Raw genomic sequence first — 12,863 nt, forward strand, 5'->3', positions numbered from 1 at the left:
TAAATGACCTGAAATGCCCCAAAATGTAACTCGTTGGTTGCCATTGACGTCCATCAGTTTTACTTGGGAGGGATGGCAGTGAATGAATGAATGTGAACATGGTTGTCAACATGACAATTCCATTATTTTGTTATTACTGTAATCTTAATCTTAATCTTAATCTTGTAATAAATACTATAAAATGTCAGTTTTATTATGCCAGATATTTAATCCTTCTATGATCTGTTGCATCATTTAGTAATCGTAACTAATAGCATATTTATTAAATAAATCATTTTACTCATCGTATTAATGTTGTTCATCATTAAATTTCAGCTTTAACATTTAGTCATTGTGTTCTTGATCAGTTTCATTTAATCACGCCATTTGATACATTAAATCAGTTTGTAGTAATTGTAATTAACCATTACCAATTACTGCAGTGCTGGCCAAAAGTATTGGCACCCCTGCAATTCTCTCAGATAATGCTCAATTTCTCCCAGAAAATGATTGCAATTACAAATGCTTTCGTAGTAATATCTTCATTTATTTTGCTTGCAATGAAAAAACACAAGAGAATGGGGGGAAAAAAGAAATCCTTTGTCATTTTACACAAAACTCCAAAAATGGGCCAGACAAAAGTATTGGCACCCTTTGAAAAATCATGTGATGCTTCTCTAATTTGTGTAAATAACAGCACCTGTTATTTACCCTTAGCACATAGCAGGTGGTGGCAATAACAATCATATTTGCAGCCAGTTAAAGTGGATTAAAGTTGACTCAACCTCTGACCTGTGTCCTTGTGTGTACCACATTGAGCATGGAGAAAAGAAAGAAGACCAAAGAACTGTCTAAGGACTTGAGAAGCAAAATTGTGAGGAAGCATGGCAATCTCAAGGCTACAAGTCCATCTCCAAAGACCTGAATGTTCCTGTGTCTACCATGCGCTGTGTAATCAACAGTGTTGGGCACGTTACTTTAAAAAAGTAATTAGTTACATTACTCACTACTTCCAAAAAGTAACTGAGTTAGTAACTGAATTATTCTATAGTAAAAGTAACTAGTTACCAGGGAAAGTAACCATTTCCGTTACTTTAAAAATGACTTGTTGTATGTCAAAGAATTTGAAATTTTCCGAGCAGTATTTGAGTCAGTGGAATAGAGAAGAACAGACAGGTAGTTAAATTGTTAGGTGCTTCAGCAGATTTGAATTGCTTCCCACAGATGTCGACAAAAGCTTTGCCCCGGGACATAAATTACACATTACATGCAGGTTATTTCCTTTAATTTCGACAAACTTGAAATAGTGTCTATATCTCCACCTCTTAAAGGACAATTTTTCTTCTGAGTGCTCTGCCATCCCGACCCTGTGCATCTGTTTTGCGTGTGTTTGCCGCACACGCCAGTGGCACGCGCTGTTCCGGTTTGCTTGTGAAATCACCGGCTCTGATTGGCTTACCACGACACATGACTAACCCTCAGCCAATCACAATCACTTCCATCGCATCACTCGAGGGGTTGCATTAAGGTAGGCTCGTTTCCCGACAATTCACGTCACCTTCAAAGCGTCTGCCGTCCTCAAGATGGAAGCAGAATTATTGCTGGCTGACAGTGGGAGATGGGAACGAGGCTAGCATCAGGTGTAGCAAACACAGAAACGTTACCAAACTTTGGAAAGCATTGTCTAATTGAATGAGCAGGGACAAACAGCTTGAAGTCAGAAGTACGTGCGCTATTCTCGAAACTGAACGCACCCCAAGTCTTGGATGACAAATCAATAGAGCAGAGAGTCGACTCGACACGGCTGGTAGTTTCTTCAATTTATTCAGAGTAAGTAACGCACCGCTTTTGACCATCAGTAACGGTAACGGCATTGTAACGGCGGAAAAAGTAATTAGTTAGATTACCCCGTTACTGAAAAAAATAACGCTGTTACGTAATGGCGTTATTTATAACGGCGTTACTCCCAACACTGGTAATCAATAAGTGTAAAGCCCATGGCACAGTGGCAAACCGCCCTGGTTGTAGACGGAAAGAAAAATTGACGAGGGATTTCAACGAAAGATTGTGCGGACAGTGGATAAAGAAACTCGACTAACATCCAAAGAAGTTCAAGCTGTCCTGCAGTCCGAGGGTACAAAGGTGTCAACCCGAACTATCTGTCGGCGTCTGAATGAAAAGGGACTCTATGGTAGGATACCCAGGAAGACCCCACTTCTTACCAAGAGACATAAAAAAGCCAAGCTGGAGTATGCCAAAACTTACCTGAGAAAGCCAAAAATGTTTTTGGAAGAATGTTTTGTGGTCAGATGAGACAAAAGTAGAGCTTTTTGAGAAAAGGCATTAACATAGAGTTTACAGGGGGAAAAAAAACAGGCCTTCAAAGAAAAGAACACGGTCGCCACAGTCAACATGGCGGAGATTCCCTGATGTTTTGGGGTTGTTTTGCTACCTCTGGCACTGGACTGCTTGACCATGTGCATGGCATTATGAAGTCTGAAGACTACCAACAAATGTTGCAGCATAATGTAGGGCCAAGTGTGAAAAAGCTGGGTCTCCCTCAGTGGTTGTGGGTCTTCCAGCAGGACAATGACCCAAAACACACTTAAAAAATCACGAGAAAATGGTTTGAGAGAAAGCACTGAAGACTTCTAAAGTGGCCAGCAATGAGTCCAGACCTGAATCCCATAGAACACCTGTGGAGAGATCTGAAAACGGCAGTTTGGAGAACACATCCTTCAAATCTCAGAGACCTGGAGCAGTTGGCCAAAGAAGAATGGTCTAAAATTCCAGAAGAGCATTGTAAGAAACTCATTGATGGATACTGGAAGCGGTTGTTCGCAGTTATTCTGCCTAAAGCAGTGGTGTCAAACAGATTCCACAAAGGGCCGCATTGGGTCCTGGTCTTTGTTCCAACAGATCCAGCACAGACAGTTCAACCAATGAGGTTTCTGCTAAAATAAGCAGCACCTGACTGGAATCAACTGATTACGCTTGTACAACACCAGATTGGTATTCATCTTTTTTGGTTGGAATGAAATCCAGCACCCACTGCGGCCCTTTGAGGACCGGTTTGACACCTGTGGTCTAAAGGTTGTGCTACCAAGTCTTCGGCTGAGGGTGCCAGTACTTTTGTCCGGCCCATTTTTGGAGTTTTGTGTAAAATGATAGTGACCCCCCCCCCCCCCCCCCCCAAATTTTCTTTTGTGTTTTTTTCATTGCAAGCAAAACAAATGAAGATATCACTACCAAAAAAATTTGTAATTGCAATCATTTTCTGGGAGAACTTGAGCATTGTCTGACAGAATTGCAGGGGTGCCATTACTTTTGGCCAGCACTGTATTTAGGCCATTGTAAAAATACATTATCTTGTATAAACTATTTCATCATTAAGTCTAGTAGTTTACAGTGCATAACTCCATAGTATAAAGGATAGCAAAGTTTTCCACATAAATTGCATATAAAATTACATTTTTTATGGCAGTTCTGTTAGAATGCCAAAATATTGTTGCTATATCGATATGAAATATGAATGAGTCAGATAGACAGATACGTTTACCGTACATTGGCAGGAAATTTATGACCAACAACTAATGTTTTCCTTTCGTTTTAATAAATGTGTTCATACACCACAAACAAATGAAAAGCAAATTCAAATGGTCTTTGTCTTCTTGTGTAGTTTACAGTCCTTTGTTCGCTGCATTTACTTGCGCATGACAGTATTAGATGTGATGTCTGCAGTGACCATTGACCCCGTGCCTATAGCCCTGTCGGGAGTCTGTCTGCTCTTGGAGGTGTGTTTGATGTGTGTGTGTTCGTGCATGTATTGTGGGTTTCACACAGTCTCTGCCATAACGACAGCTGTCAATCTGCCCAACTGGGAAAAGCTGTTTCTGTTTCAGTGCCACTGATGGCAATTAACATCCAAGCCATTTGAGCTGGGAAGGCATGCAGCAAATGATTGCTGGAGAAGTTAACAACAGGAGGTAGTGACGGGCTACAGCAAGAAACAGCCACTCCTTTGTTGTAAAATCCCCTAGAGCGCAGAAATTACAGCGATACAGCAGAGAACAAAGAAAGACAATGCACTATCTACATACACTGTATATACTGTACACTTTGAGGCGGTGCACAACACAGACCACTCAAAAGCATTCTGTATGGCGCGCCCTCTTCAGCTTTCATTGCAACCTGCACAAGTGATCTGAATACAAGGAATCCGAGGATTTGAAATTTGTGTGGTTGTCCATCACTAACTTATGCTTATCAAGTAATAAAGTCGGATGTGTTTCCAAATCCCTAATTAGTGTCAGGCTAGTGTAGAAAAATTCTGCAGCTCATAAGCAAAAGAACCTAGGTGTAACTCCCTGGAGGACCATTGGAGAAAACAATGAACGTTTTAGTTACATCTGGAGTTATGCAAAAAAGTAAAAGCTTAAATATGACATGTTCTTTTGTCCAACATGCCCATTCAGTCTTTCAGTTCTGTTTCCACACCTTCAATTTTCGTCTTCTTCCTCCTCCTCTTCCTCTTTTTGGTCTTCTCACCTTGTGCGCTGTCACCAGCAACAGTCACCTTTTCCTCACACTCAGAAGCGTCGGTGAGAGGTGCTTCAGGGGTCTTCTCAGAGACTGGTGGGCTGGTCACTGATAGCTCCGGATGCCTGATTAGCATATACAGTGCTTAAGATTGGATGCAGTCCATCTATGTCCTAATTTAATTAGTTAACACCAAAAACTGAACATGTACAACACATACATTACACATACTATGCATTAATAAAGCAAAAACCACCTTGCATTCCTTTGTTCTTGAAAACCTTTTAGCTTAATGCTAATAAACGTCATTAACACACTTACTAAAAGAGAGAACTCAACATGAGTCCCAAGAAGGTTAGTGCAGGTGGTGAAAAAAAAGGAAAAAGATGACACCTAGCAATTAGATTACGATGGAAATGATGGAAAATATGAACGTGGCGTGTGTGTCAATGAACTGGCTCAACAATATGGCTGGAATACGTTACGAATAGGTTAAGGTGAAAATTATTATTATTGTAATATTGGCAAGGCACTCGCCAGCATCGTCAGGTTCCTAAACATATATTTCAGAACTTGTGCAACACAATACGGCTACTGTCCGCCGTAGCCGACGCAAAAAACATGAAAAGAGAAAGTAAAAATTCTTCCACACCTCTTGTCGTCATTCACACGATGCTTTCAGGAACAGCATGCAAAACAGAACCACCACATTAGAACCCAATTCATTACATAATGATAATAATAATAATAATTATTATTATTATTATTATCATTATGTTATTCCGATTTTTTAGTTATAACTCATTTGCTTTTGCTATGTGTAATTGCACATGTAATTGTACCAGCAGTATTTATTCAGGATTTAGCGTAGGTTTTTGGGAAAATCCCACTCGACATACGACCATTTCGACTAACAAACCAGGTCCTGGAACGAATTAAATTCGTATGTTGAGGTACCACTGTACATATATTTGCCGAGGAATTGGCTCGGGACTCATTATCAACAGATTCTATAAAATAGGTGTCTCCAAGATGGAGTGGGTGCAAAAAAAAACGATTAGGACAGCCCTACAAATTCAAATGATGAATCCAACAGCATAGATTTTAGATTTGACAAAACTATGCCACAAAAAAAAAACAATGTTTAGCTATATACCTTATCTGGACGGTCAGCTGTGGCATCAGCTTGTCAGCTTCACTGCACCTCTCTAGTAGGGCTACAAAGAACCCGTGAGTCAGTGTCCCACTGACGCTTGCCCGCAAACACTGAGTGAGGGGTGGCCGGCCTCGCTCGGGCCACTCAGCCAGTAGAGGAACAAGCCTGCGGGGACATGAGACAAAAGATGCTCAGTATATAATAGTAGGGCTTCCAAAAGTATTATTTTGCCATTAGTTGATTAAACTGCCCGTATAAATCGTGTTGTTTATTATTATCTAACTCTGGGCTTTGAGTAAATTTATATTAGAACCAAAAACTATGTGCTGGGAAAAGCTGGACTATGAACATTATGTACAGTACTTTTTGTAGAGTATTCGCAATGCTCCAATTTTTCCAGAGAAAAAAAATTAATTCAATCTATTTTGGAATATGACTATAATATCAATCGTGGAAAAATTGAAAAGCTATGAATACTTTGCAGAAGCACTGTAACTGCATTGTTTTCTAATGCAAAAGCTGATGTTTGCTAATATTTGCTTTTGATTACTTGTAATTACAAAGATAATTACCTGCTTTCATCATAACATAGAAATAAGACAATATTTAAAGTTTATTTCCCCCTTTATCTAAATTTAAAAATCAATTAACTAAAAAAAAATACATTGAAAAGGGAATACCGTTTTTACCATTTTTAAAAAAAAATGTAAATGTACGTATGTTTTATAGTTAAACATAAATAATAAAAATAAATGAATAAAAAATATAATAAAATATACTATGAAGACACTCCAAAAAGAGGATTTGGGCAATTTTTAGTTCGACGATATTTCTTAACAATGAATCGACTATTAAAATATTTGTTGGCAAAGGGAAAAAAAACAATCCAGTTTTTTTTTCCCCCTCACGATTTACTGCCAATCTACAACAATATAAATAGGAGTGAGAACCACTTGTTACATCACGATACGATACACGATACAAAGCTCACGATAACGATGATCTGACGATATGGCGATACAACGATTATCGATACATTAGTCAGGAAATCATTCTAGGATATTCTACAAACAACTAATAAACAGAAAAACAAGCTTCTGCTGTGAATTGGAATGAGTTCATCACAAGTAGACGTCCAATCCCTTTGAACTGGGAGGGTGGCAGCGAATTCGCCACCATCCCTCCCACTTCAAACGAATTGAACCTCTATGGCCGTCAGTGGCAGCCAATGCCAGGCAATGAGGTCATTTAAGGTCATTTGCCTGTTCATTTTCAGTTACTTCCTGATGATTTTGGGGTATTTTATGGGTCACTTCCTGTTTATTTTGATTTACAGAACAGGAAGTGACCTGGGAATCACCCAAATGAATAGGCCATTAGGCAGTGACTCAAACTCAACAGGAAATGACCTGTAAATGAACAGCAGTGACCCGTAAATGCCCCGAAAATTGAACAGAATGACTGCGAATGCTCTGGTTTCGAATTAGTGCTGCAACGGTTAATCGATTAATTTGAGTATTCGATTAGAAAAAAAGATTCAAATTAAATTTTGCTGCTTCAAGTATTCGTTTAATTAAAGTGGCGTTGTAATGGTATGTCTTGAAAGTGTTTGAACTTATAGACCCTACCCACCGACGTCACAAAATCACGTGCTCGCTGTATGGTTCCGCCCACTTGTCCGTCATTTTGTGTCTGTATTATCAATGGTCTCAATTGATCGAGCAATTTATAATGCATTTCATGGAAGACCCGGTGCTTTCGGATGCCGTAAACTCACTTGATGCGTTTCATCAAAGGCGTTATGTGGAAAAGCTTCAGTTTATCCATTTGCCAGATCCATATTTGATGCCTAAATCGATGTTTTTCGACTCGCTGTCTCCGCCGTATTTGCCTGACATCTGCTAGCTACCCTGAACTGTACAACTATCTTGTCCACACAAAATCAGCCTATTCTCGCGAAAGTTTGAAAAACTTCAAGAGCTTGGAGGCTTATAAATACTTCGTTGCTGGTTGGGTGAAACAGGTCCTCGTCCACGAAAATTCTTGTGCTTGGAAAGGTGAGTTACGAAATTTTCAATTCAAAATCTTTTGTTCTTGCTAACATCCACTGTCAAGTCTAATGTATTTCATGTCATTTGTCAATGGAGTTAGGGCTTTTAATGTTTATATGGTTTAGCGATAGCACTCTCACTACATACATACGTGTATGTTGTCGGCGATTAGCCTAGCAATGATCTTAATTGTGGTTGTCAGCCCAAAACCCTCTAAATATATATTAAATGCATCTTACCAGATATAAAATGACTACTACATAATCTGTGGTAATCGTTTGGAGCCCAGTTTTCTCGTCGAATTGCAGCAGCCATCTCGCTCTCTTCTCTCCGGGTCTCTCGGAATCCGGTAGAACTTCAAGTCTCTCCGTCTTCTACAATATCTTCTCTGTTATTGCAACCGATCGCCACACACGCCTTCACCATTTTGATTATTAATGTTAACGAGCAGAAAAACACGTCGTAAATAGGAGGAATGTACGTAGCCGTAAAAGGGAAACATGATGTGTTGACGGACAATTGGGCGGCACCAGTCAGGAGGAAGGAGTTGTGACGTCACGTGGGTAGGGTCTATTGATTTGGTGGATACGTAGTAGGGTGTGTCAAGAAATAAAAAGTTGAGAAATGAGAGGGGGCCCTATGTTTTCAAGTTGTCTTATGATATACTTGATCATAATCAAAAGCAAATAAATAGTTTTGACTTTATTTACCTACCCCCTTTTTTGATTGAAAAAACAGCATTTTTGGGGCATTTTTGCATTTTTTGACCATTTCCGCCTAAACCCTGTTTTTTCAGATATGTAATTTTTATGCAATATTTATCATCTCCATTTAAAACCAGTTATTTACTACAGTTGTACATTGCCCCTTTAAAAATAAAAAAAATGGTCCTTTTAAAAATTAAACTTATTTAGTTTCCAATAAAACTTTTACTCTTCTAACATGCCAAGACATGCTGCCGGCCATCACAGATCATTAAGAGAACACTTTGTACCCGAACATATTTGAATTGAACTGTTGAACCTCAAACAGGACATTCCTTGGACCATCCACCCAGCTGTTGTTGACCTTTACTTGGAACCAGCAGGGGAAGTACACATTAATTATGAAGGAGACAATCTCCTTCAGTCTAGCTAGGAGCTTGCCCTTAAGTCCATGACTGCGGCACCACCAGTCACAGAACAGGTTAGCTGTGGTGAGCCACCGGCTGTGTCCGGTCTTGCCAACTGTCAGTGTAGCAAGATCATTGTCCATCTTGCCACTTCTGATAGCTTTGGTGATCCTGTATCCATAGTGCTGGTCTGAGGAGAGGTCTTTCACTATTTTGTCAGGAAGATCAGGGAGACTTGTCTTCCCTGGAATTGCCGGGAAGCTAAGGGTTCTCTCCAGAGATCTGACAGTCGGTAGCAACTTCAGTCATGGACTTAAGGGCAAGCTCCTGGCTAGACTGTAGGACATTGTCTCCTTCATAATTAATGTGTACTTCCCCTGCTGGTTCCAAGTAAAGGTCAACAACAGCTGGGTGGATGGTCCAAGGAATGTCCTGTTTGAGCTATCCTGCCTCCGCACCCAGCCCAAGGTGGTGCAGTTGACCGTCATGCCGACTGTCCGGTCCTCTGCATGGTTTGCTCACTCTGAGGCAATCCTGGTGACCAATTCATGCCCCCTCTGTTCCAGGCGAAGTTTTCCAGAGCAGTCCAGGCCACCTGGATTTTCCGTTCTATGGACTTGTCTATTATGGTGACCGGGGGACTGAATTGAGCATTTGCCCACTGCCAACAGCCCACCCACTCCACCCTGACATCCTTGACCAGCTGGTTGATGCGGTAGTTCCTCCTATCCACTCCATCCTCCAACAGCCTCTTTTCCTGCAGGTAGATGCCATGCCTCAGGACACCCCGGAGGGTAGGGAGCTCGGTTTGTATCATCGGTTCTCCAGGACCTGTCACATTAGCCAGACTAGTACCAGCCTCATGCCTGGTCTTGGGACCCATCTCAATAGGAGTTATCAATAAAAAGGTTCAACAGTTCAATTCAAATATGATCGGGAACAAAGTGTTCTCTTAATGATCTGTGATGGCCGGCAGCATGTCTTGGCATGTTAGAAGAGTAAAAGTTTTATTGGAAACTAAATAAGTTTAATTTTTAAAAGGACCATTTTTTTTATTTTTAAAGGGACCATGTACAACTGTAGTAAATATCTGGTTTTAAATGGAGATGATAAATATTGCATAAAAAATTACATATCTGAAAAAACAGGGTTTAGGCTGAAATGGTCAAAAAATGCAAAAACGCCCAAAAAATGCTGTTTTTTCAATCAAAAAAAGGGGGTAGGTAAATAAAGTCAAAACTATTTTTTTGCTTTTGATTATGATCAAGTATATCATAAGACAATTTGAAAACATAGGGCCCCCTCTCATTTCTCAACTTTTTATTTCTTGACACACCCTAATACGCAGCCCTCTAGTCTACCTCATTTCACATGGCTGAATCAATCTGCTCCCTGTCAAGACCAACATAGGAGTTTGTTTGAGCTAATGATTTTTTTAATGCATTCCTAATTTAGTTTCAAGGTATATTTAGCCGTTTTTTGTGGGAATATATGTCCGAGCCCTTTGTTAAGAGCATTGTAAAAAAAGCATTAGCATTTTATGGCATTTAAGCTAGCGGACTTTTGCTATGTAAGTTATCCAATTGTTCTTTTGTTGTACATAGATCCTCTTTTATATATATATCGTGTGAGGCTCAGCTCAGGTATTTTAATTTTTTATGTTCCTTATCCGATTACTCGATTATTTAAACTAAATAGTTCATCGATTAATTCACTACTAAAATAATCGATAGCTGCAGCCCTATTTCGAATGAACGAACGTTGCCAGACACTATTATGGTGGAAGATTTTGGTAGCAACTTGTTGGTTCCTTTTTTTTAAATTTTTTTTTAAACATTGACACCTTTTTAAAACAATATCTCGATTCTTGGCAGGAGCATATCGATAACCTTTTGAGATACAAAGTATCACGATATATCACAGTTTCGGTATTTTGTCACACCCCTAAATATAAATGTCCTTTTTTTTTTAAACCAAATTTACCGTTAATGTAGTGGCAATGTATTCTAATAGTTCAAGTACACCCATTCAAATGCAAACCTGAAGCCAGGGTTTTGCTGGAGACAGGCCGTTACGACCTCTTCATTCTCCTGGCTGTGGACGGAGCAGGTGGAGTAGGTCAGGCGCTTCAGCCGGGGGAATCGAAGCGCATGGTTCAGGCAACGCAGCTGGAAAGAGGCCAGCGAAGCCAGACGAGATGCTTCCTTTTCTGAGTCTGCAGAGTTGACGCGGTCCTGGAGACACACCATGCCTGAAAGAAAAATGAATAGAAATAAAACACTCCAGACTTTAGTTTGTGATATATAGAAATAAAATGTGCAAGTTTTACCTGATCCACTGCACGAAGGATCGAGCAGGATGTACTCCACATTCTCATACAACTTGCTCTCAGGGTCCACCTTTAAGAAGTCCTGGTTGGCCAGCTGATGACATGTGAGGCCCGCTCGCAGCAAGAGAGTACTCATGGTGGCAAGACGCTTGGCATCCAAATCAAAAGCAAACACCTTGCCTCTGTTCTTCATGGTGGCGGCCAGGTGACTGGTCTTATTTCCGGGTGCGGCGCAGGCGTCAATGACGTGGCTGCCGGGCGGGGCGTCCAAAAGGAAGGCAGGGAGGCAGCTAGCTTTATCCTGGAGAATAATATGCCCGGCCTTGTAGAGAAAGTGGTCGTGGAAGTCTGTTTTGGGGGCAAAGACTAGCACCTCTGGGAGATGGAGGTCTTTCACAAACTCTTTGGCCTTCAAGGTCAAGTCATCCAACTTAAAGGCCTCACCCATGTATGTGAAGCCATCCCTCTTGAGGTAGTCCACCGTATCCTCCATAGTGGTCTTCAGGGTGTTGACACGCACGTACCTGGGCAGCTGGTCCCCCACATGCTGCTGGACGTCTTTGGGAAGCAGGTCCTCGTTCCTGCTGACTTTTCGCTTGACTTTCATTAGTTCCAGCTCAGACTGCAGCCTGTAGCGATGTCTCATCAGGAGCGCCTTCCATGAGCCGCCACACTTCAGCCCATGGCCCATTAGGAGGTCAAAGACAAGCACCTTTTATGGGGAAAAAAAACAAACAAACAAAACACTCACACATAGTTCGAAAATAGCTGGAGTATATCCAATATGAATAAGCAGGTCACACGGAGTACTCATAATAATAACAAAAAAAGAGGAGAAAAAAATAATTTGAATTTTTCATGACAAACCTTGGCCAAGTTCATTTTCAATTTTGTAAGCTTCAGCAGTTTGGTCGAAACGATGATCTGCTCCAGGATGGGCGAGAACTTCTGGGTCTCGCAGACCAGCGCGAAGAGCTGCTTAATGTTGGAAAATTTACTTTCATACACCAACGTTTTCATCGCACCTTGTTGCCTATCAACCTTCTCCAGGATCTCGGCGGCTTTCTTGTACAGCGCCATGACCCAAAGCAACGAGATCCACAAGCTAGTTAGCGATTAAACGGCATTCAACCGCTCCGTTTCGTTAACCAAGGTATCTAGAACAGGCCAACTCCACGAAAAAGATAACCTAAAATACGTTGCTTGCTTGGGAGACCACATCTGCAAAATTCAACCAAGATATTGTTGTTGTCGAGCACGTGGAATCAGTCGAAGCTGTGTTTTACAGAAGTCAAACATTCCTGTGATGTCATCAGAATGCGCAGGCAATTATTGTTATCGCCTAGTTAGTCAATAAAGCTATGGTGGGGTAAAAAAAAAAAAAAAAAAAAAAGGACAATCTGACTTATTTTTTTTCCTGACTAAAATTGTGGAAGCGAAACGTTTTTTCTTTACAAACACATTATATAGTTTATTTCTTAAATTTACCCGTATTCAACTGATCGCTAGGTAGGCCTTGGCTCAGTAAAAGTCGGGAAGCACCAATTCTAAATGACTATTTAAATGCAGCATGGCTTTTGCCATCAAACTTGTTATAATGTAGGGGCCCTATCTGGAAATTATTTTACTGTTTCTTCAGGGAATATGCTGAGCACAAACCACTTCCCATAAATACATTTAAATGATTTTAAGCTAACC

The 12,863-nt window shown here is 40.6% G+C and overlaps 1 protein-coding gene across 1 annotated transcript; it reads right to left on the reverse strand.

Moving 5' to 3' along the window:
- Positions 1–3,337: 3,337 nt before the first annotated feature.
- On the reverse strand, positions 3,338–12,474 carry nsun5 (NOP2/Sun RNA methyltransferase 5). The gene is made up of 5 exons (XM_057828637.1): positions 12,033–12,474; positions 11,166–11,877; positions 10,877–11,087; positions 5,675–5,839; positions 3,338–4,643 (listed from the first exon to the last, which is right to left on the reverse strand). The coding sequence occupies exons 1-5, from the start codon at positions 12,243–12,245 to the stop codon at positions 4,451–4,453; spliced, it is 1,494 nt and encodes a 497-aa protein (XP_057684620.1). The 5' UTR covers positions 12,246–12,474; the 3' UTR covers positions 3,338–4,450.
- Positions 12,475–12,863: the final 389 nt, after the last annotated feature.

The sequence above is a fragment of the Corythoichthys intestinalis genome, chromosome 2, assembly GCF_030265065.1.
Source record: "Corythoichthys intestinalis isolate RoL2023-P3 chromosome 2, ASM3026506v1, whole genome shotgun sequence".
NCBI classification, from domain to species: Eukaryota; Metazoa; Chordata; class Actinopteri; order Syngnathiformes; family Syngnathidae; genus Corythoichthys; species Corythoichthys intestinalis.